Source organism: Pecten maximus, chromosome 3, assembly GCF_902652985.1.
Source record: "Pecten maximus chromosome 3, xPecMax1.1, whole genome shotgun sequence".
NCBI lineage: Eukaryota > Metazoa > Mollusca > Bivalvia > Pectinida > Pectinidae > Pecten > Pecten maximus.
Genome location: NC_047017.1, coordinates 35,539,653 through 35,567,260, shown reverse-complemented (window position 1 = coordinate 35,567,260; position 27,608 = coordinate 35,539,653). Strand labels below are relative to the sequence as shown.

At 37.6% G+C, this 27,608-nt stretch overlaps 1 protein-coding gene across 2 annotated transcripts; it reads left to right on the top strand.

Moving 5' to 3' along the window:
- The first annotated feature begins 2,402 nt into the window (after positions 1–2,402).
- Positions 2,403–25,768, top strand: LOC117324007 (triokinase/FMN cyclase-like). 2 transcript variants are annotated; one of them, XM_033879594.1, is made up of 16 exons: positions 2,403–2,676; positions 5,843–5,953; positions 10,815–11,002; positions 11,363–11,441; positions 15,844–15,933; positions 16,342–16,376; positions 16,470–16,554; positions 17,252–17,341; positions 18,050–18,166; positions 18,427–18,570; positions 18,675–18,809; positions 23,717–23,835; positions 24,230–24,333; positions 24,583–24,616; positions 24,889–24,975; positions 25,113–25,768. In XM_033879594.1, the coding sequence occupies exons 1-16, from the start codon at positions 2,469–2,471 to the stop codon at positions 25,263–25,265; spliced, it is 1,779 nt and encodes a 592-aa protein (XP_033735485.1). In that variant the 5' UTR covers positions 2,403–2,468; the 3' UTR covers positions 25,266–25,768. The 2 variants fall into 2 exon arrangements, with proteins under 2 accessions (XP_033735485.1, XP_033735486.1); XM_033879595.1 differs by lacking the exon at positions 10,815–11,002 and adding an exon at positions 6,226–6,410.
- The last annotated feature ends 1,840 nt before the right edge of the window (positions 25,769–27,608 follow it).

The following is a 27,608-nucleotide window of genomic DNA, read 5'->3' as shown; positions in this document are numbered from 1 at the left end:
GTTGGAAAAGGCTCCACACTGGTGTTGTTCGAAAAGGCTCTACACTGGTGTTGTTCGAAAAGCACCAAGTGCTAGACGTAGTCCTTAGTTATGGATAGGATCCAGCATCTGCAGGTAAGACTTGCGTGCTGATCCATAAACGATGGAGCCATAATCGAGTTTTGATCGAATAAGTGCCCTATAAAGGCGCAGAAGCATTTCGCGGTCTGCACCCCAGTCAGTATGGGATAGTACGCGTAAAATGTTCATTGCCTTTAAGCACTTATCCTTCGGGTATTTTATATGTGGAACAAAGGAGAGTTTCGAATCGAAAATTAGTCCGAGGAATTTAGTCTGCTCGACAATTGGAATTTTTCTACCATTCAATGTAAGATCTGGATCATTATGCGGTTTTCTTTTTTGACAGAAATGCATGCAGAGTTTTTGATCTGAAAATTTGAATCCGTTTTCATCTGCCCATGTTGTAGTTTGCCTAAACATTGTTGAAGTTGTCGTTGTATCGTGTGCATGTTCTTCGGCCTACAGCAGATCAAGAAGTAATCAACGAAGAGAGACCCTTCAGTTGACTTACCGAGTCATTAAGTTATATTGTTGATTTTCAGACCGAAAAGAGTTACAGAAACTATTCCACCCTGAGGGACTCCCATTTTCTGAATTTTGGAGATTCCCACGTACACCAATTTCAAAAATGTAGGTTGAGGCTGATCAGGAATACGTATGGCCGAATGGCAGCCATCTTGGATATTGGCGGTTGAAGTTTGTTATTGTTATTTCGTGAAAAGTGCTTGAGGGGCTTTGCTCAAACTTCACATGTAATTTGCTCTTGGTATCTAGTTTTATCCAATTAATTCATATTCTGATCGGGAATACAATTGGCCAAAATGCAGCCATCTTGGATTTTTAAATATTGAATTTTGTTATTGTTATATCTTGAAAAGCTCTTCAAGGATATTTCTCAAATTTCACATGTATAGGTTATTGGTCCCCATTTGTGCCCATTCAATCTGGAAGTTGTTGTTGTTGTTTTTTCAGAGGCCGCTTATCCATGCTTTGACATCATCAAGGCCCATCATAAGAATTTTTCAGTGTTCTGTCTCATATCTTTATTCTGTAAAACATTAATTTTAATGAGTGAGGATGTATGTAAATTTGAATCGACAATGGGTAAAACTAACTATCAACAGACTTTGTATGATCAATTTTAGCAAAACTGGAATAGCGATGTTTTTAATTCTTCAAAATCTATGTTTTACAGAATTTATTAAAATGATTGCATTTTGGAAAAAAAATCGAAATTCAAATGATAATGAAAGAATAATATTTTGTAAGCTCAGAACAAATATTCACAAGTTAATTGATAGTTGAAACTGGCAGATGGAATACTATGAAAAATCAAAATAGAAGATTCCAGTACTGCAATACCTATGAACAGGTGACGAATTTCATTATTTGTTACGGTGTCCATTTTTAATTATTGAAAAAAAAAGTATTTTTAACGCCTTTTCAAGATCTCAGAGCTAATGGATACTACTAATATTAAAGTCTTACGCAACATGTACAAGTTAATAAAAGTTTTGTTCAAATCTAAACAGTCTTATAATTTGTCCTCCTGATTGATACACTACATATTCGTTGAATTTTAATATGTTTTTTAGTCGTGATAGTTTGTAAAGATGAGGGTGGCACGTTAAGTCATAGTGATGATGTACGTGTAGCTCTTTGTAGAAAGAGTTTTTCGGCATAGCCGTATAATATTCTTTTTGGCCCCGGATATGACGCGACAGGTGGCGTTACTGGTCAAGATGAAGTATGTGATTGGCCAATGTAGCATTAAATGCAAAATACAGATATACAGTTTAAAACGAAACAAAGTTAAGATTGAATGCAAGCTGAATAAGTGGATGTATCACTTCAAATGACACATTAATGAAATTATATTCCTGAATTAAATGCAGTCTTATTATCACCAAAAATGATTCAAACTGATATGATTTTGTTATCCATGCTGAAACACATTAGTTCATCAATTTATTTTACCAGTAGATTTACATTATAACCACCAGTATTAAAACTAAGCCGTTTATCTTTTTAAATATATTTCTTGTTTGAATTTACTCTTGCACTATGTGTGGTGGACACAGTTTTATGGAGATGCAGCATTCCTTGTTGTAAACTCCATTGGTCATTTTAATTTGTAAGCTTCAATCACGTTTCCTTCGCATGTGCCATTATCAATTTTATCACTATCGTAATCGAGCTGGGATCGAACTATACGTATACGACCCCTCTTTTTGCTTTTGAGAGAGTCCCCGACACTATTCTAGGTCATCTGTGCGTTTATCATACATACATTTGTAGCTATAAAGAAAAAAGTGTGTACAGTGACTTAGTTTCAGGGACGATTCGCCTTGACCAAGCCAAGTTTCTCACGGAAGGCTATTTGATAAGCGTTTGGAACGATTGTCAACATGCCTGCATCCTGTAAGAAGCTTATTAACAATGTGGAGCAGTGTGTGGATGAGAATCTAGAGGGTTTGGTCGCTGTCAATCCCGGACTACAGCTACTTGAGGGATTGAGGGTGGTGGTGCGGACGGACGTCGGACCTAATGTCGTGGGGGCGGGCAAGGTGTCCCTACTTAGCGGAGGAGGGTCAGGCCATGAACCCGCACACGCAGGTAACATCAATGAATAACGTTAACAGGTAGTAAGCTACGATTATATATTGGTGGATTTTGTGTTGTAAAGTAACTTGTTTGCATACCAGTCCCGCATGTCGGCTGCATGTACCTACCATAATAAGCCGTACAATTTAATCTAAGGACGCATTCATCAGATTTTTAAAAGGTCGATAAAACATCAGAAACCTTCGGATTACATGTACCAGTACAGTAGCTGTGTAGTTTATTTCATACGGATGGCTTGGTGGAAGCCACAGGTACTGTAACTACATTTATCAGTACAATGTAAGAACCATTGTTGTTTGCTGTAACCTTTGGGAACTGGTCTACATGTACCTACACTGTACAGTCTAAACTCTGGACACCATAATGCACAGCTGGGATGTAAAATTAAAGTTTGCATAGTACACAGTTATGTTTTTTTTTATCTTATATTTACATAATATCATATCAACATGTTTTGTTGAACACTGTAAAAATACACCTTATGAATAAATATTTCTAAAATGAAATTTCTGGTAAAATTGTTAACATACAGTTGTAAGCTAACCTTTACACCCTAGTGCACTACATTTAAACTAGTAGTGCACTGCATTTAAGCTACAGGTAAACTAGTAGTGCACTACCCCCCCCCCCCCCCCCCCCCCCCCCCCCCCTGTACAGGTAATGGACAGTGCCACTGGACACCTGTGTTAGATACCTCTAGTTGTTACATATACAGCCCTGTGTAAATTGACTGCCTTATTTCTGTCATTCTGACTTTACCAGGTATATTTAAATGTTGTTAAAATTTTATCTAAAACCAACTGAAAATGAAATTGGCTGTGGTTCTTATATGATATATTGCACAAGAGGAATTAAAACTCTATCAATTGGATTTGTAGTGGGGTTTTTTATCATTATTTTTTTTTTGAAATATTTCATTATAGTGTAAAATTAAGGTTTATCTTCCTGATTTCAAAATTTTGATGCTTTTCATTTATCTTTTTAGATGTAGTTAATATACATTTTATATTAATGATTAATTCTACCTTAGGTCTTGATTGCTGTTTGTAGATTTTTTTCTCAAATATACTGTATATGTACGTATATTTTAATATTCATTTTTTTATCAGACAAAAATATTTTTAAATTCAATGTATTGTTACTTCACTAATATCTGTTAATTCAACCATGAAATCATTTCATAGTACATAATCAAGAATCTTAAGTTTCGAATATATTCTCATTTATATACTGTAACAGACATATAATATCTACACAACAAATTATGTACCTGTACCTGTATGTATAATTGGTACTCTCATCAGGACATGCCTGTTGTCATGGCCACCTGGGCCCCAGGGCCCAAACCCCACCTCACCACCAACATATGGACCTCCATAACACCTTACCTATATATAGGTATCAGATGAAGATCAGCCTTAAGGTGTGCCTGTTTTAACACCTGTCTATAGTTTTGCCAAGTCCCCAATTACCCCCCAAGGTGTCCACTTATAGCATGCTGTGCCTTACTTACCTGTAATTAGCATCTAACACTACTCATATTTAATATCTACCTGTGGATGCTTTTCAAAAATTTATAGTTTTTTTTTTTTTTTTGTGAATCATCAAAAAAATAATTAATTTTTATATACATTTTTCTTCACAATAAGGATATTCAATAAATATAGTTTATAAGCTGATTTTCTTTAATTACAAGAAGAGGTAAAATCCCTATCAGTTATACATTTTAAGGTGAAGAACAATTAAACATTTTCTTAATGCAGTAGGGAACCACTTAAATGCTGATAAAAATGTATCCCAAAATTTTGTTTTTAAGCAATATTGCAAAAAACATGTTAGCATGAACTGTAAAAAAAAACTTAAGGTCCACATGATCCACATGTGTATATAAAAATTTGTTAGCAGGTAACTTTATAGAAGAAAATTATGAAATTACAAATACAAGTGTTATATTATTCAAGTGTTGTATGACAAGTACAGCTACAGATACATGAACATGTGTGTTATATAAGCTTAAAACTGTTGCCCTCCCCCTCCCCAAGTTTGCCAGTATACATATTTCATAACAAAAATGTCATTAATTGTTCCCTCAGTCCATTATCTCATTCTGTGTTACCTGTAACTAATATATGTACCTGGAATCAGATCCAACATGTTATATCTTCAAAGTATTAGATACATTGTACCTGCACACGGGTACATGTACAGAAATTTCAACTATTTCAGTAAAGGAAGATGGAAGGTGTATTACAAGTAACATTTACCTTTTATAAACTTAAAATTTTGAAATGTAGAACTTTAAATGATCACTTAATTACCAGTACATTCAAAGAATCTCTTTCTTTACATGTTAAATCAATGTTTAATCAATTTCTTTATGTGTTCAGGTTTCTGACTTTAAGCATTGGATGTATACACATAGAATGTACAACATATATTATGGGCTGAATAAGGTTTTAATAAGCATAATATCACATCAAAAATGAAATTATGAATATGCTGCTTAATTTAATCTGAAATTAAACTACAATAAAAATTAAATGTATCAAATTGAAAATGTTCAAATAACGATAATTGTTTTCAAATGTTTTATTATATGTTTCATGTGATGAACACAAAATTACTGGAATTATACATATGAAATATATAACTGATAAATCATTTCAAAAATATAAAGAACCAAAAGATAAATGAAACTTGACTTGAACAATTTAACTTAGTTAAAGGTTTAATAAAGTAAATTTGTCTTAACTTAGTTACAGTGTATAATTAACAAGAATAGAAAGGTTGAAATATAACATCAAACTAAACTTCCAAAACTTTTAAAATAACTTTTTGAGTGTAACTAGCATGCTACATAGCCTTATATTTACAGTACAGGTAAAAATCACAGGTAGCCTTGGGTACTGCCCATTACATGTATGGGGGTTTTGCTGTTCATCACCTCTTAGGGTGTAGTGCACTACTAGTTTACCTGTAGTTTAAATGTAGTGCACTACTAGTTTAAACGTAGTGCACTACTAGTGCACTAGGTGTAAAGTTTTTATTGTACATGTATATCTTATTATCAGATGAGAGGTACAGAAAGAAAATAAATGCAGTTGATATGGTCAGTAATAGGAGTAACTGATGATATGGCACACTTTTCTTCTGACAGGCTATGTGGGTCCTGGGATGCTGACAGCAGCGGTAGCAGGGTCAGTGTTTGCCTCCCCTCCCCCATACAGCATCCTGGCTGGTATCAAGGCTGTATCGGCACCAGGCTCGGGTATGTACAAGCTTCAGTTATTGAAGGTCTGAAAGCATTTGTTTCTTGTTTGGCTGCTAAGTGATGCTATCACAGTCAACTGTTATTAATATTTCCATTTCTGGTTTGGCTTGTTTCCTAGGAAAACACTGCATTTTATAAAAGATAAGCATGCGTCTTACCAGGTAATGCTTGTTACTGCACAGTGTTCGTAGTTTGATTTTGACACTAACCTCTGTTTTCTCTGCACTATACACGATTACATGTACATCACTTGCTATCCACCACTGCAGTCGGTTGTATGGTTTTCATCGCTAACTATACGGGTGACCGCCTCAACTTTGGTTTGGCGGTGGAGCGAGCGCGTCACCAGGGACTAAGAGTGGGCGTGGTTGTTATAGGGGAGGATTGTGCCCTGGCCACTACAGATAAGACAGCTGGGAGGAGAGGGCTGACTGGGGCTCTCATGGTCATGAAGGTGTGTCCCATATCCTTTTCCTTGCAAGCATATATTTCCTTTCAATCCAACCCCCATCCCCTCCAAGTTCCAACCACTTTGTTTCTTTTTCCTTCCCCAATTGGTTTTGTTTTTCCGTCGAAGCCTGTGTCCTTAATGTCCTTCCCATTTACACTGAACTCTGACCTATCTGCCCCCTCCAATGATACTGCTATCTATCTGTTCTATGAAGTTTTGTTTCTCATTCTCCCATAATTTCTTTGGCCTACATTAAGCTTTTTTCCAACAAATCTTCCCTTCCTTTCCCTGTAATACTGGTAAATCTCACTCTCCGTCTCCTTATAGAACCTTTGCCTGACCTTCAAACTCCTTAAACCTCTATCCACTTCCTCCAACCAATAAAACACTCCCTTTCCTTTAGTACCTCTGTTCTCTACCTAATATATTATTATTCCATCTCATAACACTTTCACTTCTCCCATCACACCAGTAACAGACCATCCTGTCTTGGCCTGCTTCAGATAAACTGACATTAAGATCGAGACATTACGTTATATTGTATCAACCAGAATGAGTTTGATATTATTCTGAACCTGAATAATTCTTCCGACCTTTATAAGTGGTTGTTAGTTTTTTGCCCAACATCATCAGTGGTCCGTCTGTCCATTGTCCCCCTTCTGTCCTTGGTATCTTTATTTCTTGATAAGTGCTGGATGGATCTATTCCACATTTCATATGTAGGTTTTCCTTGGTTTATATTTGTGACCTTTTGATTTTAGGACTGATCAGAAAAACAAGATGGCTGACAGGCAGCCATCTTGGATTTTGACAATGAAAATTTGTTATCGCTAATTCTTAAGAAATGCTAGAAGGATATTTCTCAAACTTTATATTTAGGTTCGTTTGGTCCCTAGTTGTGGCTATTCAATATTGAGTGTAATCAAGACAACGGAATGGCCGGCAGGTAGCCATCTTGGATTTTGATATTGAAAGATTTTATTTAATTTGTCCTTATTTGATTAGGAGTACTGGATAGATCTTTTTCAAATTTCATACAAATGTATGTATAATTAGGTTCTCTTTTGTCCCTCATTAAGGTCCCTTTTGATTTTAGGACTGACCAGAAAAATGAAATGGCAGACATCTTAGATTTTGACAACTGAAATTTGTTAATAATACTATATAGATCTCAGAAAGTTCTTTGTAGACTTTTATTAGACTTCAATGTAAGTTCCCATGCTATGAAATGCTTAAGAGGAAGAGAGGAAAGAAGGGGAAAGGAGAGGAAAAGGCCAGCCTTTGAAATACAGACAGTAGAAAGGTTCGACCATTTACCACCAAAGTAATATACAGACAGTAGAAAGGTTGGACCATTTACCATCTGAGTTTATTATACACAGACAGTAGAAAGGTTGGACCATTTAACATCAGAGTTTATTATACACAGACAGTAGAAAGGTTGGACCATTTACCATCAGAGTAATATACAGACAGTAGAAAGGTTGGATCATTTACCATCAGAGTAATATACAGACAGTAGAAAGGTTGGACCATTTACCACCAAAGTAATATACAGACGGTAGAAAGGTTGGACCATTTACTACCAGAGTAATATACAGACAGTAGAAAGGTTGGACCATTTACCACCAAAGTAATATACAGACAGTAGAAAGGTTGGAACATTTACCATCAGAGTTTATTATACACAGACAGTAGAAAGGTTGGACCATTTACCATCAGAGTAATACAGACAGTAGAAAGGTTGGACCATTTACCACCAAAGTAATATACAGACAGTAGAAAGGTTGGACCATTTACCATCAGAGTAATACAGACAATAGAAAGGTTGGACCATTTACCACCAGGGTAATATACAGACAATAGAAAGGTTGGAACATTTACTACCAAAGTAATATACAGACAGTAGAAAGGTTGGACCATTTACCATCAGAGTAATATACAGACAGTAGAAAGGTTGGACCATTTACCATCAGAGTAATATACAGACAGTAGAAAGGTTGGACCATTTACCACCAAAGTAATATACAGACAGTAGAAAGGTTGGACCATTTACCATCAGAGTAATACAGACAGTAGAAAGGTTGGACCATTTACCACCAGGGTAATATACAGACAGTAGAAAGGTTGGACCATTTACCATCAGAGTAATACAGACAATAGAAAGGTTGGACCATTTACCACCAGGGTAATATACAGACAATAGAAAGGTTGGAACATTTACCACCAGGGTAATATACAGACAGTAGAAAGGTTGGACCATTTACCACCAGGGTAATATACAGACAGTAGAAAGGTTGGACCATTTACCACCAGGGTAATATACAGACAGTAGAAAGGTTGGAACATTTACCATCAGAGTAATACAGACGGTAGAAAGGTTGGAACATTTACCACCAAATTAATACACATATAGTATATGTAAAGTAGTAAACCTTATTTCTGATGCTTTAAAATCAAAAGAAAAGCTCTTGCTTCTGAATTGTATGTTTTGTGTATTTTTTTAAGTATTTATTATTGCCTGCATTAGAAAAGTATGAACCTGCTGTGCTGTATGAACCTGCTGTGTTGTATGAACCTGTGGTGTTGTATGTACTTGCTGTGTTGTATAAACCTGCTGTGTTGTATAAACCTGTGGTGTTGTATGAACCTGTGGTGTTGTATTAACCTGTGTGGTGTTGTATGTACCTGCTGTGTTGTATGAACCTGTGGTGTTGTATGAACCTGCTGTGCTGTATGAACCTTTGGTGTTGTATAAACCTGCTATGTTTTATGATGTGGTATTGTTTGAACCTGTGGTGTTGTATTAACCTGTGTGGTGTTGTATGTACCTGCTGTGTTGTATAAACCTGTGGTGTTGTATACACCTGTGGTGTTGTATGAACCTGTGGTGTTGTATGAACCTGCTGTGTTGTATGAACCTGTGGTGTTGTATGAACCTGTGGTGTTGTATGAACCTGTGGTGTTGTATGAATCTGTAATGTTGTATGAACCTGTGGTGTTGTATGAACCTATGATGTTGTATGAACCTGTGGTGTTGTATGAACCTGCTGTGTTGTATGAACCTGTGGTGTTGTATGAACCTGTGGTGTTGTATGAACCTGTGGTGTTGTATGAACCTGTGGTGTTGTATGAACCTGCTGTTGTATGAACCTGTGGTGTTGTATGAACCTGTGGTGTTGTATGAACCTGTGGTGTTGTATGAACCTGTGGTGTTGTATGAACCTGTGGTGTTGTATGAACCTGTGGTGTCGTATGAATATGTAATGTTGTATGAACCTGTGGTGTTGTATGAACCTGTGGTGTTGTATGAATATGTGATGTTGTATGAACCTGTGGTGTTGTATGAACCTATGATGTTGTATGACCTGCTGTGTTGTATGAACCTGTGGTGTTGTATGAACCTGTGGTGTTGTATGATGTGGTGTTGTATGAACCCTTGGTGTTGTATGAACCTGTGGTGTTGTTTGAACCTTTGATGTTGTTTGAACCTTTGAGGTTGTATGAACATGCTGTGTTTTGTGAACTTATGATGTTGTATGAACCTGTGGTGTTGTATGAACTTGCTGTGTTTTATGAACCTGCTCTGTTGTGTGAACCTGCTCTGTTATATGGTTTAACTTCCTGTTAGATTTTGTTTCTTTGCTTTGAATTTCTTACAGAATGTCCCTTTCAATCATTTTAACACTTACTAACTTGCATCCTAAGTAAACAAGACAGTTTCTCTTTCTTTAATGCATTCTTAAAAGGAATGCTATCATGTTCTATATTTTACACATAGTATGTAAATTTACTTCTAAATATTTATTTAGAATTTGTTCTTAGTAACCATTATCTTTATCATTGACAGCCTTATTAAAGCAACAGAAGAACAGAGGGTCAATGTACATAGAAGTTCTGTCAAAAGAACAAATTATTCTCTTGAGTAAGGAATCTGATGTTGTTAAAAGTGTCAGATTAGAATTTGTGAACAACAGATAAGTGGTCTTTGGCTGTTCCAGTTGATATAGACCTCTGTTGCAATCCCAGGATGCTGTCTTTTATAAACATCTACATGTATGTATGTGTTGGTGCCAATGCACATTAACATACCTCTGTTTGACAATCAGTATTACTTAGTAAATAGACTGTATGTAAACAGAGAAGTCATCACACATTCCTCCCCAAACTTTCCCCCCAATAAAAACCTGTGTCAGAAATGTTGCCAGGTAAAACTGTTGGACTAGGAAAGTTATTGTATCTCTTCAGCTACATGTGTATGAAGCAAAAGGTGAATGAAGACATGTTGGTACTTATATTGCGTTTTGTATACAGATTTCATCAATACCCAAATACTTCGATGTACCCTCCAATAACAATTTTGAAGCATGAAAATTGAATTTTTTATTTTTTTTTTTTATTGATCAGCTGGCGTTTTGCTGATAATAAAAAATTACACAGGAGATAGACTAAACTTTGGCATGTCGGCCGAGAGAGCCAAGTCACAACTAGGGGTGAAGGTAGACATGGTAGTAGTAGGGGAGGACTGTGCCTTGACCTCCGATGACAAGACTGCAGGCAGGAGGGGACTCTGTGGCACTCTCTTTATCCACAAGGTGAGACCATCACAAATCTGTAACATCCCCTTGTCGGCCTTCAGACCACTGACGTTATAATGGATTAATGTCAACGATTCTGTAGCACATTTTTTATTTTGGTCATTTTGTATGTTATTATGTATTTCATTTATGAATATTTAAGGCGTCTCACAGGGGACTCTGTATATTTGACTAACTTGGGTGTAAATAACCGGTGGTCACTGCTCAGGATGAAAATGACTTGCCTGTTTGTCTCCTGTGTAACTTTATTGTCAAGTAAAGCCAGCATTCTACATTAACTACTTATACATACGATGTGATGTGATAAAAGTTCTATAATCTGTCTTTATTCATTTCTGCATGTTTATGAAAACAAAGATCTGTGGAGCTCTGTCAGATGAAGGCAAGAGTCTGGAGGAGATTGTCAAAGTGGCGAAGGATGCTGCTTCAAAAATGGGTTTGTACTTTGTACATCATGCATGTAGGCTTGAAATATCAATTGTAACAAAAAGCTGACTAATATATAATGTGGTGGTATAGTACTGATCAACATGAAGTCAATTCCCTGTGTAAAATCCCAAACTAAGATAGATATCCTATCTTATGACTGAAAGTCAAACATAATGCCATATCTGAGATGTTGTGACATGCCAATGATCTTTTTCTCTATTTTCATACAGCTTTCAAATTTTGAGTATTATAGAATGGTGTTAAACTTTCAGTCATCAATGCTTTAATGTTCACAGGAGATCTGTCAGTTTTAGAATCAATCTTTTTGAAACTTGGCAGGTTATAAAGTCATGATATGAAGTCTGAGGAACACTATGCTTTCTTGAGAGCCATTTTAATTTGCCAGGTTTGAAAGAGCAAATGCCCATTTTTCAGCATCCAATCTTAATTGCTCACAAATCTCCAATAAACAGATGTGGAATAAGGAGATTACAGACTATTGAGTAATATACAGGTGTGGGTGTGTCAGTGTAATATACAGGTGTAGGTGTGTCAGTGTAATATACAGGTGTAGGTGTGTCAGTGTAATATACAGATGTAGGTGTGTTAGTGTAATATACAGGTGTAGGTGTGTTAGTGTAATATACAGGTGTAGGTGTGTCCATGTAATATACAGATGTAGGTGTGTCAGTGTAATATACAGGTGTAGGTGTGTCAGTGTAATATACAGGTGTAGGTGTGTCAGTGTAATATACAGGTATAGGTGTTTCAGTGTAATATACAGGTATAGGTGTTTCAGTGTAATATACAGGTGTAGGTGTGTCAGTGTAATATACAGGTGTAGGTGTGTCAATGTAGTATACAGGTGTAGGTGTGTCAGTGTAATATACAGGTGTAGGTGTGTCAATGTAGCATACAGGTGTGGGTGTGTCAGTGTATTATACAGGTGTAGGTGTGTTAGTGTAATATACAGGTGTAGGTACGTCAGTGTAATATACAGGTGTAGGTGTGTTAGTGTAATATACAGATGTAGGTGTGTTAGTGTAATATACAGGTGTGGGTGTGTCAGTGTAATATACAGGTGTAGATATGTCATTGATTATACAGGTGTAGGTGTGTTAGTGTTTTATACAGGTGTAGGTGTGTCAGTGTAATATACAGGTGTAGGTACCTCAGTGTAATATACAGATGTAGGTGTGTTAGTGTAATATACAGGTGTAGGTACGTCAGTGTAATATACAGATGTAGGTGTGTTAGTGTAATATACAGGTGTAGGTACGTCAGTGTAATATACAGATGTAGGTGTGTTAGTGTAATATACAGGTGTAGGTGTGTCAGTGTAATATACAGGTGTAGGTGTTTTAGTGTAATATACAGGTGTAGGTGTGTCAGTGTAATATACAGGTGTAGATGTGTCAGTGTAATATACAGGTGTAGGTGTGTCAGTGTAATATACAGGTGTAGGTGTTTTAGTGTAATATACAGGTGTAGGTTTGTCAGTGTAATATACAGGTGTAGGTGTGTCAGTGTAATATACAGGTGTAGGTGTGTTAGTGTAATATACAGGTGTAGGTGTGTCAGTGTAATATACAGGTGTAGGTGTGTCAGTGTAATATACAGGTGTAGGTGTTTCAGTGTAATATACAGGTGTAGGTGTGTCAGTGTTTTATACAAGTGTAGGTGTGTCAGTGTAATATACAGGTGTAGGTGTTTCGGTGTAATATACAGATGTAGGTGTGTCGGTGTAATATACAGATGTAGGTGTTTCAGTGTAATATACAGGTGTAGGTGTGTCAGTGTAATATACAGATGTAGGTGTTTCAGTGTAATATACAGGTGTGGGTGTGTCAGTGTAATATACAGATGTAGGTTTGTCAGTGTAATATACAGGTGTAGGTGTGACTAATATACAGGTGTAGGTGTGTCATTGTATTATACAGGTGTAGGTTGTCAGTGTAATATACAGGTGTAGGTGTGTCAGTGTAATATACAGGTGTGGGTGTGTCAGTGTAATATACAGATGTAGGTTTGTCAGTGTAATATACAGGTGTAGGTGTGTCAGTGTAATATACAGGTGTAGGTGCGTCAGTGTAATATACAGGTGTAGGTGTGTCAGTGTAATATACAGGTGTGGGTGTGTCAGTGTAATATACAGGTGTATGTGTGTCAGTGTAATATACGGGTGTAGGTGTGTAAGTGTAATATACAGGTGTAGGTGTGTCAGTGTAATAAACAGGTGTGGGTGTGTCAGTGTAATATACAGGTATAGGTGTGTCAGTGTAATATACAGGTGTAAGTGTGTCAGTGTAATATACAGGTGTAGGTGTGTCAGTGTAATATACAGATGTAGGTGTTTCAGTGTAATATACAGGTGTAGGTGTGTCAGTGTAATATACAGGTGTAAGTGTGTCAGTGTATTATACAGGTGTAGGTTTGTCAGTGCTTTATACATGTGTAGTTGTGTCAGTGTAATATACAGGTGTAGGTGTGACTAATATACAGGTGTAGGTGTGTCATTGTATTATACAGGTGTAGGTGTTTCAGTGTAATATACAGATGTAGGTTTGTCAGTGATTTATACATGTGTAGTTGTGTCAGTGTAATATACAGGTGTAGGTGTTTCAGTGTAATATACAGGTGTAGGTGTGACTAATATACAGGTGTAGGTGTGTCAGTGTAATATACAGGTGTAGGTGTTTCAGTGTGATATACAGATGTAGGTGTGTCAGTGTAATATACAGGTGTAGGTGTGTCAGTGTAATATACAGGTGTAGGTGTTTCAGTGTAATATACAGATGTAGGTTTGTCAGTGCTTTATACATGTGTAGTTGTGTCAGTGTAATATACAGGTGTAGGTGTTTCAGTGTAATATACAGGTGTAGGTGTGACTAATATACAGGTGTAGGTGTGTCAGTGTAATATACAGGTGTAGGTGTTTCAGTGTGATATACAGGTGTAGGTTTGTCAGTGCTTTATACATGTGTAGTTGTGTCAGTGTAATATACAGGTGTAGGTGTGACTAATATACAGGTGTAGGTGTGTCATTGTATTATACAGGTGTAGGTGTTTCAGTGTAATATACAGATGTAGGTTTGTCAGTGCTTTATACATGTGTAGTTGTGTCAGTGTAATATGCAGGTGTAGGTGTTTCAGTGTAATATACAGGTGTAGGTGTGACTAATATACAGGTGTAGGTGTGTCAGTGTAATATACAGGTGTAGGTGTTTCAGTATGATATACAGATGTAGGTGTGTCAGTGTAATATACAGGTGTAGGTGTGTCAGTGTAATATACAGATGTAGGTGTTTCAGTGTAATATACAGGTGTAGGTGTGTCAGTGTAATATACAGGTGTAGATATGTCAGTGTAATATACAGGTGTAGGTGTGTCAGTGTAATATACAGGTGTAGGTGTGTCAGTGTAATATACAGGTGTAGGTGTGTCAGTGTAATATACAGATGTAGGTGTTTCAGTGTAATATACAGATGTAGGTGTTTCAGTGTAATATACAGGTGTAGGTGTGTCAGTGTAATATACAGATGTAGGTGTTTCAGTGTAATATACAGGTGTGGGTGTGTCAGTGTAATATACAGGTGTAGGTTTGTCAGTGTAATATACAGGTGTAGGTTTGTCAGTGTAATATACAGGTGTAGGTGTGACTAATATACAGGTGTAGGTGTGTCATTGTATTATACAGGTGTAGGTTGTCAGTGTAATATACAGGTGTAGGTGTGTCAGTGTATTATACAGGGGTAGGTGTGTCAGTGTAATATACAGGTGTAAGTGTGTCAGTGTAATATACAGGTGTAGGTGTGCCAGTGTAATTTACAGGTGTAGGTGTGTCAGTGTAATATACAGGTGTAGGTGTGTCAGTGTAATATACAGGTGTGGGTGTGTCAGTGTAATATACAGGTGTATGTGTGTCAGTGTAATATACGGGTGTAGGTGTGTCAGTGTAATATACAGGTGTAGGTGTGTCAGTGTAATATACAGATGTAGGTGTGTCAGTGTAATATACAGGTGTGGGTGTGTCAGTGTAATATACAGGTGTGGTGTGTCAGTGTAATATACAGGTGTAGGTGTGTCAGTGTAATATACAGGTGTAGGTGTGTCAGTGTAATAAACAGGTGTAGGTGTGTCAGTGTAATATACAGATGTAGGTGTGTCAGTGTAATATACAGGTGTAGGTGTGTCAGTGTAATATACAGGTGTAGATGTGTCAGTGTAATATACAGGTGTAGGTGTGTCAGTGTAATATACAGGTGTAGATGTGTCAGTGTAATATACAGGTGTAGGTCTTTCAGTGTAAGTTCGGGCTGATTTTATTGTAAAATTTTTGAATATAGAAACACCTACAATGTACATCTACAGAATACAGATTTTTCATTCATGTGACCTTGTCTATTAAGGAACCATTGGACTAAGTTTAACCCCCTGTAGTATTCCTGGTTCTGGCCCATCCTTCCAGATAGCAGATGATGAAATGGAGCTTGGACTGGGTAAGTTACTTTACCAGTGATATGATATAACATTTGACTGAATATTCCAGAAAAAAACCCAGTAAAGTTCTTGAAGGTAGTGACACACCTTATGATAGATATTTATACAGAATGTAATATATATATATAATACATGTCCATATACTTAACACACGTTGAATGTACATACATGTCCATTGTATCCACTGTATTTTACATATTTATTACACCATAAGCAATGTACATGTATACTACCTATATTTTCATTAACAAACAAGTACATGTATAATGTATACTAGTGTTTCATGTCATACAATGTTGTTAAATACGGTGTTGTTGGCACCAGACCCTTTCATGCTCTATACAATGTATCTATGTTGTTATAACATATACCATGTATTATATACATTGTATCTTATCCATCTACAGGAGTCCATGGAGAAGCAGGTGTAAAGAGGACTAAGGTATTTCATTAACTTATGTGGACTTTTATTATTGAAATAGAATCATTCTTTTTTCTGTATTTGTGGTGACCAAGCCTTATTGTTATTACACAGCTAGTCAGTGCCAAGGAAGCAGTCAAGATGATGGTTGATCACATGACCAACCCCAGTAATTGTACACATCTTCCTGTCAAAAAAGGTGAGTATTTAATTCAACAATACAGGACAAAAACAAAATGATTCAGTAAAGTAGGAGGGAATTTGTCTTTTTATTGTCAAATTAGTTAGTAGACCTGTATTGGTAATGTGTGCAGGGCATTACTTAATCAAGTACTCTCTATAGAGTGGTTGTATTTCCATGGGTATGGAAATAGTGGTTTGGTTTCCTTCACTCAGCTGGACAGAAACAACATTACCCTTACTTAACAGAACAGGCCACAAACATGATAGTAAGTAAAAAAGTAAAATTTACAAAGAATCAGTATCATCAGTTACAGGTATATGTATTGTCATTTATGCAGATCTGATCTGTAAATAGTTCTAGCTGGTTTGAAATTTACAAAGAATCAGTATTGTTAAAAATATATTGTTATTTATGTAGATCTGATCTGTAAATGTATTTACATAGCATTGCTTTGGTGAGGTAACAATAGATACCACATAACATGTAAAATCTTACGATAGCAGTTCTCGGTTGTCATGGAAGGAGTCACCATTCCAAGGGTGTATATTACCTTAAAAAGATGTTTTAGTTAATTAAGATTATTTAAAACATTTTCATAAGTATGATCAAAATGCCAATAAAAACTGGGCAATTAACAGACAACTAAACATATGGCCAGGAACATGTTTCCCTCGATTCCTGGAGGTAAGTGATGATGGTTGTTATGTTGTAGGTGACAGAGTGGCTTGTATGATCAACAACTTAGGTGGGACATCCATGTTGGAGCTGAATATCATTGCCAAAGAGGCCATAGAATTACTAGGTAGGTAAACAATGAGTGTTCATAATGGTGAAGACTTGTTGTTCTCAGCATTAAGTATTTAGAGGAAGTGTACTGTTAGTGATTATTATTGGTAACAGTCTAAGATATAATCAAGTGATGATGGAAAGGGTCTATGATATATATTTCCTATTTTCTGTAATCGGTTACAATCACCTTTGACAGTGAAAGATGAGTGATGATGGAAAGTGTCTACTGTAAACGTGGTTATTTTCGTGGGGGGTTAATTGCACAATTTTGATAAACTTTAGACGTGGGGATAATTTTCGCGATCGATCCACCTTTTTTAGTTCAAGTTTACGCAAATTGATATCAAAATAATATTTGGGGGAAATTTTCAGATCATAAGGACTCTGCGTAATGAGTGTAAATTTCCCTCTCGTGTAAATTTCCACGCTTACAGTATCCAACACAACACTTCCTGTATTCTTTTGTTTGTAAGGAGTTATCATCTTTGACAGAGAAAGACGAGTGATGATCGATGGAAAGTGTCTGTCATAAACAATATTTCCTCTTTTCTGTGTTAATTTGTTAGGAGTTACAATCACCTTTGATAGAGAGATGAGTCTATTGTTTGTAAGGAGTTACACAATCACCTTTGATAGAGAGATGAGTCTATCATACACAATATTTCTGTTTTCCTTTTTCGTTGGATGGATTAAAGTGCTATACATGTATGTCATTTGACAGAGAGCCGAGGAGTGGTGGTTGAGAGAGCTTACTGTGGGACCTACATCACCTCCCTGGAGATGGCTGGAATATCCATCACACTGCTTCACCTTGACGATACATTGAGACGTTGTCTGGGTGAGTTATGAACTGTCAAAGTAACATTTTTTTGTTTAATATTTTGTCATCTTTATCAAATCTGAAACGTAATTCATGCATCAATCTGTTTGCTTTTAAGCTTCAAAAATAATATAAATAACCATTTTTACTAAACATTAAATTTCTTCTTGAAAATTGTCATTCAGACTTTTTATCAAATATAGTACAAATATCTTTTCAGCTAGGCTTTGATATGTACAGTCAGTGTAGTTTCATCAGTACATTTGCATGGTTTACAGATGCCCCCACCTCCGCGCCAGCCTGGCCTCGCCCCCTTCTGCCCCCAGGAGCAGTGACACGCCAGACACCAGTCAGGATGCCAAGGGAGACCATCCAAGCCCAGGTCACCAAGTCTGGCCCTAAAATGGCTTCTGTTGGGTCAGGTAAAATGTATAAAATTAATTATATCTTTTTTTGTTACCATCCTGAAATGGAAAGACGACAATAATAGAATAGTTAGAGTTATATCTAATGATGCTTTTTGCAGCTGAAGCAGGCCTTATTTATGACTGTCTGAAGCTGGCAGGAGAACGACTGGTGGCTGCCGAATCACAGTTAAATGAGCTAGACAGAGAGAGTGGAGATGGTGATTGTGGCAGTACAATGGCTAGGGGCTCACAAGGTAGGTATTCCAAGGAAGGTGTGACATAAGTGGATAGAATAAAATATGGTGTATGTCCAATACCTATGTGTTACTTCCGACTATATTTATTACCATTGGGACAACAGATAAACTGTGTCATAACCATGGAGACGATCCATATTGTCTAAGAGTTTGGATAAATTACTTAGGACATCACAAACGCACTATCAAAGTTCTGTGTGTAAGATCCGCTTCCGACAGGAGCAATGTCTACTTCGATTACGCCTAACCCAATCATAAACAAGTCATTGACCAAGGTGAAATCTCCGTCCTTAGTGCTTGATTCATAAGAGGAGAATAAAATTCAGATTTTTTTCATTTCTCTCATGTCCAACCGCCTTTGGTCTCCCTAATTTCTCCCTTGACACTGCCTAAATTTTTTCCTCAGTTGAGGAAGTCCCAGCGATGAATGGGATGCACATAAAAACATGTTCTGCCTGGCCTATTGAAGATTGTTATAGAGATTGGCAATACATGCATGGATATAACTATTTAGACGTGAGGAAGCCATCATCTCCAGGATGACAGATTGGGACTGAGATACAATAGACGGTATCTCTTATTAAATTCCATATTCATTCCAATACAATTGGTTGTTACTGTTTCATGCAATATATCATCACAATATACGATTTCGTAGGACAGCGACTTCTTTAAAGAATCCAGCCTAAGGACCAATGTCATGCTGCAAGCACATTGGATTGCACTTCCAGTGATGTTTTCATGTGCATCCAAGAAACGATGAAATCTGAAATTTCGATACACTTCGACAGTTCATGGAACATAGGAGTATACGCCACTCAAACTTCCTTCTCTAGCAGATCTAGAACATTTGGTGTAGTCAACAGTTCATCACTACAGCTGCATGGAAGATTTCGTTATCTCCTGTTAAAGTACCATGGTAATACATGGCTCTGGAATGTATCTGATACAATTACTAGTCGTCTTCAGTAAATCCAGAACAAAGCAGTACATCAGTGTAAGCATTTACATTTCGGTGCACACGTGAGGCATGCAACATCTCGTCACTACGGGAATCCGTTGGCTACTGTCAGACAGATCAAACGGACTGTCGTCCCTCTTGCAGTTGACTGGATCAAACAGAATCACCGATAGCAAAAGATGAGTTCCCAAATATCTTCGGACTTTTTCGTCCACATCAGCACAATATTTGTGTTGGAATGCCTTGATGAAAGTTTTACTGATGGAAAGAAGTTGGAAATACTCATTACTCACTTCAGCGTTATTATTTCTGCCACCTTATGTAGGAGAATTATCACACATTACCGCCATATTCGCTTTATTAGCTTACATAACTCAATGTCACGTGATCGTTCGGAGCCAGTGAGCTTTCAATACGCATGTTGTAGGAAGTATATATGGAAGTAAAATTAATTTGTTTTGGGAGGTTAACCTCCTTACAACAGCCAGATAATACAAGAACTGGTGTCAAGGGGACGCCCATAGAAAACAAAGCATGGCAAGACAAGAGCAGAGAAAGAAAAGAAAGAAAAACGGGAAAGAAAGATAAAGATCCTAAGTGTTGCAATTGGGACAGTAGAGCTTATTTTTCATTGTCCTCGACATTCCTAATTACAGCGGTCCTTATTCATGGGTCATATAAGTGTAGCGGAACTGGACTGGGTCGATCATCGGCAACCAGGTAGCTCAGTGGTAGAGAGTCCGTCTAGAGTTCGGAGGGTCCTGGGTTCCAACCCCGGTCTGGCTGCTACATTTTCTCCTCGAGGATCGAGAGTGGCTTGCACGTGCCCGATATTAAAACTCTACATAGAGGGTAGTATAAAATAAAACACCATGTTCAAGTGTATGTTGTCCCTAATTGTTTTGGACAATTTTTTTAGTCCCTGCAGATTTATTTCATTGATGGCGGAAGTGGGGGTATGTCATTGTAAACTCCTCGAGAGATATTATTGATGAGGGAGCTTGGTATATCATTGATTCATTTTATTGATGAGGGGAGTGGGGGTATATCTATGTGAGCCCCTGGACATATTCATTTTATTCATGAGGGGGGTGGGGATATACCTATGTGAGCCCCTGGACAGATTCATTTTATTGATGAGGGGAGTGGGGGTATATCTATGTGAGCCCCTGGACAGATTCATTTTATTGATGAGGGGAGTGGGGGTATATCTATGTGAGCCCATGGGCAGATTCATTTTATTGATGAGGGGAGTGGGGGTATATCTATGTGAGCCCTTGGGCAGATTTATTTTATTGATGAGGGGAGTGGCGGTTGTATCTATGTGAGCCCCTGGACAGATTCATTTTATTGATGAGGGGAGTGGGGGTATATCTATGTGAGCCCCTGGACAGATTCATTTTATTGATGAGGGGAGTGGGGGTATGTCTATGTGAGCCCCTGGACAGATTTATTTTATTGATGAGGGGAGTGGGGGTATATCTATGTGAGCCCCTGGACAGATTCATTTTATTGATGTAGGGAGTGGGGGTATATCTATGTGAGCCCTTGGACAGATTTATTTTATTGATGAGGGGAGTGGCGGTTGTATCTATTTGAGTCCCCGGACAGATTTATTTTATTGATGAGGGGAGTGGCGGTATATCTATTTGAGTCCCCGGACAGATTTATTTTATTGATGAGGGTGAGTGAGGTTATTTCTATTTGAGTCCCCGGACAGATTTATTTTATTGATGAGGGCAGTGGGGGTATATCTATGTGAGCCCCTGGACAGATTTATTTTATTGATGAGGGGAGTGGCGGTATATCTATGTGAGCCCCTGGACAGATTCATTTTATCGATGAGGGGAGTGGGGGTTGTATCTATGTGAGCCCCTGGACAGATTTATTTTATTGATGAGGGTGAGTGAGGTTATTTCTATTTGAGTCCCCGGACAGATTTATTAGGTCACCTGAGACAAAGTCTCAGTTGACCTATTGCAATCGCCTTTTGTCCGGCGTCGTGCGTCGTGCGTCGTGCGTCGTAAACAATTTACATTTTCAACTTCTTCTTAAAAACTGCTGAACTAAATTCAATGAAATTTTACAGGAAGCTTCCATGGCTGAGGGTGAACCAAAATTGTGAATTATATGGTCCCCACCTCCCAGGGGCCTGAGGGGCGGGGCCAAAAAGGGTCAAATTGACTAAAATTTCAAAAATCTTCTTCTCTACTCTCAGATATGGTAAAATCAAATACTTTTCATAGATGGAAGGGTCTTAAGGTGCTTTACCAAAATTGTGAATTTCATGACCCTGGGGTCTCACGTTTGCCCCTGGGGAGGGGGTAAACTTTACTATAGTTTATATAGGGAAATCACATTTTTGACTATTATTTGTTGGATATCTATTGGAATTCATTCTAACTTGGTTCAAATTATCAGCATGGGATGACAGTTTGATGGTATGTACATGTTGGCCCTGGTTGACCTCCAGGGGCTGGTGGGCGGGGCCAAAAAGGGTCAAATTGACTGAAATTTCAAAAATCTTCTTCTCTACTCTCAGATATATTAGAATCAAATACTCTTCATAGATGGAAGGGTCTTAAGGTGCTTTACCAAAATTGTGAATTTCATGACCCTGGGGTCCCACGTTTGCCCCTGGGTAGGGGGTAAACTTTACTATAGTTTATATAGGGAAATCACATTTTTGACTATTATTTGTTGGATTTCTATTGGAATTTATTCTAACTTGGTGCAAATTATCAGCATAGGATAACAGTTTGATAGTATGTACATGTTGGCCCTGGTTGACCCCCAGGGGCTGGTGGGCGGGGCCAAAAAGGGTCAAATTGACTAAAATTTCAAAAATCTTCTTCTCTACTCTCAGATACGTTAGAATCAAATACTCTTCATAGATGGAAGGGTCTTAAGGTACGTTACCAAAATTGTGAATTTCATGACCCTGGGGTCTCACGTTTGCCCCTGGGTAGGGGGTAAACTTTACTATAGTTTATATAGGGAAATCACATTTTTGACTTTTATTTGTTGGATTTCTATTGGAATTTATTCTAACTTTGTTCAAATTATCAGCATAGGATGACAGTTTCATGGTATGTACATGTTGGCCCTGGTTGACCTCCAGGGGCTGGTGGGCGGGGCCAAAAAGGGTCAAATTGACTAAAATTTCAAAAATCTTCTTCTCTACTCTCAGATATGTTAGAATCAAATACTCTTCATAGATGAAGGGGTCTTATGATGCTTTACCAAAATTGTGAATTTCATGACCCTGGGGTCTCACGTTTGCCCCTGGGTAGGGGGTAAACTTTACTATAGTTTATATAGGGAAATCACATTTTTGACTATTATTTGTTGGATTTTTATTGGAATTCATTCTAACTTCGTTAACGTTATCAGCTTGGGATGACAGTTTGATGTACATGTTGGCCCTGACTGACCCCCAGGGGCTGATGGGCGGGGCCAAAAAGGGTCAAATTAACTGAAATTTCAAAAATCTTCTTCTTACAACCCAAATAAGGTAGAATTAAATACTCTTCACAGATCGAAGGGTCTTAAGGTGCTTTACCATAATTGTGAATTTCCTAGCCCTGGGGTCTCACGTTTGCCCCATGGGAGGGGATAAACTTTACTATAGTTATAGGGAAATCACATTTTTGACTCTCATTTGTTTTATTTGTTTTGAAATTCATTCTTTCATTTAAATTTACTGAAATATTTCAAAAATCAGGTGACCGTTAAGGCCCATGGGCCTCTTGTTTTATTGATGAGGGTGAGTGAGGTTATTTCTATTTGAGTTCCCAGACAGATTTATTTTATTGATGAGGGGAGTGGGGGTATATCTATGTGAGCCCTTGGACAGATTTATTTTATTGATGAGGGAGGTTTAGGTATATTTATGTTAACTCCTGCCATCTTTGCTTTTATTGGTTTATGCTTTATATTCAAGGTATATTGGCTAGTTTGGGAAGTAAAGAAAATCCAAACTTACCCATCTCTTGTCCGGGTGAGCTTGCCCTGACTTTAGCTAGTGCCGCGGAGGACACGATGGGAGGATCATCAGGAGGGGTACGTTCAGATGTTGAATAATAAGTCTTGATGTCACTCTATCTACAATGAAACAGAATCTACTCTTACATTAAATTACTCAAAAACGGTCCTAATAACTTGTACGTGTCTGTTTTTGTCCGTTAATTTGGTGGCATATGTGTTTTTCTATAGTAACCGTTTTCTGATATAACATTAATTTGGTATCGGTACTAATTACCTTCGTGGCGGTACACATAACTAGCAAACCGAAGGATTGTTTATCTTTTGTTATGATGCTTTATTTTCGAGATACAATCCGTTTCGAATTTCCATTTATGAAATTTATACTAAATTACAACTGTTTTAAAATTAAAAATAATGAAGTATGTATATTGGTTTTGAATTCAGTTTATAACAATACCTTACCTTGCAGTTGTATAGTCTATTCTTCACGGCGGCCTCGACCTGTCTACAGACTACCGTCTCTCCCAACACTTACTGTGAAGCTCTTAATGCTGGGATACAGACAATGATGAAGTAACAATACCTCTTGATTATATTAATTGATTATTGTTAATATTATAATGTGTGTGTGTTATTAATGCATTATTCTTCTTTTATGCTGAGTATAAAAATCACTCTTAACTGTCCACAAAAAGGGTTTTAATAGTTCAATGTTAACAGTATAGAGTTTTGATATAGTTAAACCTACCAACGCTTAGAAATGTTTCATAAATGAAGAGTTATCTTTCTTGGAATAAGTTGCCCACGTTTCCTTGTCAACAGATACGGCGGTGCTGAACCAGGGGACAGAACTATGGTATGCTAACAGTTATCAACCACACAAACTTACTTCCATAGATTTGATTACTTAAATTAGTTTAACTTATTATCGTTAATCAAAGAAATCCCCATTTGGTTTTAACTATAAGATCTTTATCAAAATCGATATAGTATATCGGATATCAAAAACCATGCCAATATTGAAAAAAAAAGATATGCGAATTTGGTACGTATACATTTTTTCGGTACTGTCCTTATCGATTACTGCACGTCTTTTTCCTCGCGTAAATGTTATGTTTTCATGAACAGTTGGACCCTCTACACTCGGCCAGCCAGGCGTGGTCAGCAGCCCTGTCCAGCCAATCACCAATGGAGGCTTTCCGCCTAGCTGTAGAGGTAGGTACACTGACTGCATGTACATCTTGAGAAGTGTTATGTTATCTATAGATAGGATAATGGTGATTTTAGTGATGTCCTCTTTATTTCAATCTAACTGAATTACGTAATGAACATTGATATTTACCGTATAATAGGCTGCTGAGAAGAGTGCAGAAGAGACGGCCAAGATGAAAGCTCAAGCTGGTAGGGCTAGCTATGTCAGTGCTGATCACCTGAAAAATCCCGACCCAGGAGCACGGGCAGTAGCACTGTGGATGAGAGCAGTACTAGAAGCATTGTCCGCATAAAACAAAACTGGCATTCCGAATCCGGACATTCCGAATCTGGACATCACGAATTTGGACATCACCAATCCGTGGCATGCTGGGTCTTGGTGATACCCATTCCTTCGATTAAACATAAGTTGTGATTAATGAAATTGTTACTAACAGAATAATAGGAGTATATGTAATCTGATTCATATCAAGATATTCTGTCATAAACAGGAGTAATCCATTTATTTGGTTAGGAAGCTATTAAGCAGGTGCTAATCTGGTTGTGATTTCCTATACATTACGTATGATTAATTGTATGCATGTTTGAGAGTGTGTCAGTTTTTACAGCCTTTTCATACATAGATTATATGATGGTATTGCTAGAGAACGTGTGTGAAGACGCCAGGATGAATGTACGCGTATATAAGGATTGTAATTTACACTGTTATTTTTACATAGAAATGTTAATGATATTATGATATTGGTTTTTACAGCAAAATTAGTATTAACATTTGCATTAAAATGATGAAATTGAATATTTAGTGGCGTTGTATTTAATTATGGAGCTAAGTATAGTACAGTGCCTCGTAGTTTTCAGGAGGTAAATATAGGGATGGCGTCCACATTTGTAAAAATCGTATTTTGCCTACTTCCGCTACATGTATAGAGGATATCTAACAGTGTCTTCAGTAATACCAAATATATTTCACGAGTGGGGCTAATATTTTGATATTTTTCACGAGTGCGTTGCACTTCCTATCAAAATATTAGCCACATATATTTGGTATTACTGAAGACACTGTTAGATATTCTGTTTATTACATTTTTTATCAATGAAAACCCTACCCCGTATGCTAACTAGGACTACAGCGATAATTTGTAAACAAAAAAAGTAGTTTCCCCTGTCCAGGTGCTGACATATATGTCGGGCTTTCTGATTGGTCAATGATTTTGGTATTTTCTAATCATTGATTTGATTGGTCAAATCAGCAAAAGTGATATTTTTCACTACTAGTGAAAAATATGATATTTGTCACTAGTGAAAAATATCACTTTTATAGAATGAATAATTTTTGATATTTCACTGGTAAAAATGTAATAAATGTCCAATATTGAACATTTCAACACTTATTTTTTTTTTCTGAATTCTCGCTTATGAAAATACCTATTACTAACCAACAGTATCTTAAATTCTCCAATTGATATAGATATAGTGTAAGTGTAGCTTCCCTTCTATATTGTGTACACAACTCTTTGTTAGTTCCATTTTGATTTCCCCACCTCCCCTTCTGGATTTCCTAGTTGTCCCTAACGTCACTGACGAGCCCCCGAAGGACGAAACATCTGTATGATGTCCCTAACGTCACTGACGAGTCCCGGAAGGACGAAACATCTGTATGATGTCCCTAACGTCACTGCCGAGTCCCCGAAGGACGAAACATCTGTATGATGTCCCCAGCATCACTGAGGAGTCTCCGAAGGACGAAACATCTATAGTATGTACCCAGCGCCGCTGACGAGTCCCCGAAGGACGAAACATCTGTATGATGTCCCCAGCATCGCTGCCGAGTCCCCGAAGGACGAAACATCTGTATGATGCCCCCAGCATCACTAACGAGTCTCCGAAGGACGAAACATCTATAGTATGTACCCAGCACCGCTGACGAGTCCCCGAAGGACGAAACATCTGTATGATGTCCCCAGCATCACTGACGAGTCTCCGAAGGACGAAAACATCTGTATGATGTCCCCAGCATCACTGACGAGTCTCCGAAGGACGAAACATCTATAGTATGTACCCAGCACCGCTGATGAGTCCCTGAAGGACGAAACATCTGTATGATGTCCCCAGCATTGCTGCAGAGTCCCCGAAGGACGAAACATCTGTATGATGTCCCCAGCATCACTGAGGAGTCCCCGAAGGACGAAACATCTGTATGATGTCCCAAGCATCGCTGCCGAGTCCCCAGAGGACGAAACATCTGTATGAGGTACCCATTACCGCTGATGAGTCCCCGAAGGAGGAAACATCTGTATGATGTACCCAGCACCGCTGACGAGTCCCCGAAGGAGGAAACAACTTGATGGTGCAGTTTTATATACATTTGATATTTGTCATAACAGTGTATATATTACTTAACGCATAGTTAAATGTGTTGTTCAGAAGTACCCGAGGTTTGCCGTTCTGCATGCGACATGTAAATTCTGATGAATAGTTGAACCGGACCTGAACATAAATATGTATGTATGTGGATATGTTCATAATCCAATAGGTTGATACCTTTTTGCTACAGCCAGCCAAGAACAAAGCATATGCTTTCCATGATCCGCTTACCAAAATTCACCAATTGATATTAAATTAAATATTGTCCCCAG